The sequence below is a fragment of the Pundamilia nyererei genome, unplaced genomic scaffold (assembly GCF_000239375.1).
Source record: "Pundamilia nyererei isolate P.nyererei 1_Seehausen unplaced genomic scaffold, PunNye1.0 scaffold00202, whole genome shotgun sequence".
Classification (NCBI taxonomy): Eukaryota; Metazoa; Chordata; class Actinopteri; order Cichliformes; family Cichlidae; genus Pundamilia; species Pundamilia nyererei.
Window position 1 is genome coordinate 35,215 of NW_005187603.1, and position 2,614 is coordinate 37,828.

Here is a 2,614-nt window from a genome sequence, read left to right on the forward strand (position 1 = left end):
TGATTACTGGTCATTTTTTCTCTAATGATAAAAATTTTATTTGTGAAGAAGTTCATGAAGTCATTACTAGTTAACGTTAAAGGGATGGTTGGCTCAACAGAGCTCTGACTGTTTGTCACCTGGTTAAATATGCTGACGACACAGTTCTCCTGTCACTGCTGTCAGGCCCTCACAACACCACGGACCACGAGTTTGTAGAGTGGTGTGACAGCTCCAAACTTGAACTGAACGTGAGCAAAACCAAAGAGATGGTGGTGACCTTCTCCAGTAGGCAGAGGGATCTGGCTGCTTCAGTCACCACCACCATCCACGGGAAGCCAGTGGAGGTAGTTGAGGAGCACAAATACCTGGGAACCATCTTTGACAACCTCCTGAAATTCTCTGCCAACACAGAGGAGATTCTCAGGAGGTGCCACCAACGGCTACACCTCCTTAGGAGTTAGCACACCCATCATGATGACTTTTTACGATGCCTTCCTGGAAAGCACCATGACCTTGTCCATCAGCTGCTGGTTCCACTCCCTCAGCCTTCATACAGGAACAGACTGCAGCACACTGCATCAGTGTGCTCTACAGTCATCGGCCTGTCAGAACTCTGGCAGGTTTTCAGCCAACAGGCCTCAGACAGGCAGCCAAAATCATCAACGACCCCTCTCACATTCTTCACCTCGCATTTCAATGCTCCCCTCTGGGCGACGCCTCCGCTGCATTTCCTGCAGGACTGAGCGGAGGAGGAGCGCCACCTTTGTCCCCAAAGCAGCTCTGCTTTTTAACTCCAGCCGATAAGAACATTTTCCCCACCAGAAACAGAAACGACACTCTTCTTATACTACCAACTCTTTACTCACTTACAGTTATTTATTCACCTTTCAGTCACTTTAATTTTAAAACTGTGTATATTCTGTGTATTTATTATCTCACTCTTATTGCCTGTTTGTGCCCTGTCCTTATCTTTAACATCATGCTGCTCTGTTGTATCTTAATTGCCGCTTGGGGATAAATAAAGTCTTTCTGATTCTGAATCTGAACGCAGGAAAGAGGCATGTTGTATAAAGTGCTTTAACTGCTCAGAGCAGAAAATCACAGTATGAGAACCAGTTAGCAGTTAGCATTTTCAGGCTGCTTTTCTTTTGACCTTTAAAGGTTTGTAAGGAGAGTCAGGCTGCTGCGATGTGTCCAGGCTGAGTAAACGCTCTCTAACAGTCTCTCTGTTGCAGGATCTTGTTGAGCTTTGATGGATTTGATTTTCCAGGTTGTAAATGAAGGTTTGGCTCTCAGGTTACAGGAGTGTGTGAGCCACACCATCTGCAGAACAAGTGTAAACCCGACGGCTGCTGGATGCAGCGTGCTGGGCAGGGCTGCCATCCTGCTCAGACCTGTTTCTGAATATCAATATTCAGAGCAGATTAAACCTGAGCTCTATCTGCTCCTGACACACTTGAGACAGACCGCCTGCCTCAGACACCCAGAACTCCAGAACACGACAGAGTTTGTTAAAGGAAGCTTTGAAGAAGCTGATGAAACTGAATTGAGATGATTTCTTGGCTGGTTCTCCGTGGCAGCAGAGCCGGCGGGTCGGTGTGTCCCAGCACAGCAGCTCCGGGCAGCGGCGGGAGCTCCTGTTTATCCAGAGAGAGAGCCGCTCTGCAGCAGCTGAACAGGAGGCTGGCTTCATACCTGCAGCAGGTAGGATGGAGGCAGCATGCTTCATTGTTCCAACTGAGATTAATGAGCAACAGTTAAAAGGATCTGAAAGACTTGGAGGACAAAAAAACATCCGATTTCTTTATAGACGTTTGCACTGCTTAAAGATTGATCTATAAAGTTCTGTGGCAGGAGGACAAATGGTCCTCTCACGGCTGATTAATTATTGATTTGAAATTTTAAGACCACAATAAATCGAAATTAAATGGAAGAAATCATGAACCAAAGATTGTGTTTCATGATGTCACGTTTAAAACTAAGATCTGAAAGATAATGTTTCCCAGAGCTGTGTGAATGTACGCAGAGAACACGGTGATTCACTCGTACAACAGAATGACAGAATGTTTGTTTGTTTGTTTGTTTGTTTGTTTGTGCAGGTCAAGCATCTCGAGGCAGTCAATCAGAGGCTGGAGCATCAGATCGAGGAGGAGCTGGACAGAAAGTGTCCCCGAGAGTTGAGGTGGCTGGACGGACACCTGAGGACCGCCTCCCTGCTGCAGGGCCAGGTAGACTGTAAATAAAGGATGGGCATGGTTGTGCGTTGTCACAGTTCAGCATCTTTGTTGTCCATTCCTTTCCGTCCTTCACTTTTTCTTTCTTACATGCTCTGTCCTTCCTTTCTTATCAACTTGGATTTCCTGTGATTAAAACCAGAGATAAATCTGAAGGACTCTGAGGTGTTCTGCTGTTAACAGATGCGATATGTCAGAGGAGTCATAAAGTAAAGGAAAGAACATGTGCAGACAGCGAAGCTGGAAACAAACCTGATGTCAAATTTATTCTTGTTGCAGCTTGTCGCAGCTTTAGAGTCTCTGCAGTTCTGAGATAATATAATGTTGGAGTCTTCTCCCACCCCCATTCTCTGCGGCCTGCTGGAGCGGGAGGGCTAGTAGGAGGAGTTGGCCGTCCG

At 46.4% G+C, this 2,614-nt stretch overlaps 1 protein-coding gene across 1 annotated transcript in view; it reads left to right on the plus strand.

The window, feature by feature from the left end:
- The first annotated feature begins 1,371 nt into the window (after window positions 1–1,371).
- Window positions 1,372–2,614, plus strand: part of LOC102205104 (uncharacterized) — an 8,944-nt gene continuing 7,701 nt past the window's right edge. Inside the window, exons 1-2 of the mRNA XM_005747660.1 lie at window positions 1,372–1,686; window positions 2,082–2,210. Coding sequence (XP_005747717.1) covers window positions 1,534–1,686; window positions 2,082–2,210 — 282 coding nt within the window. The 5' untranslated portion in view covers window positions 1,372–1,533. The remainder of the gene's footprint in view (window positions 1,687–2,081; window positions 2,211–2,614) is intronic.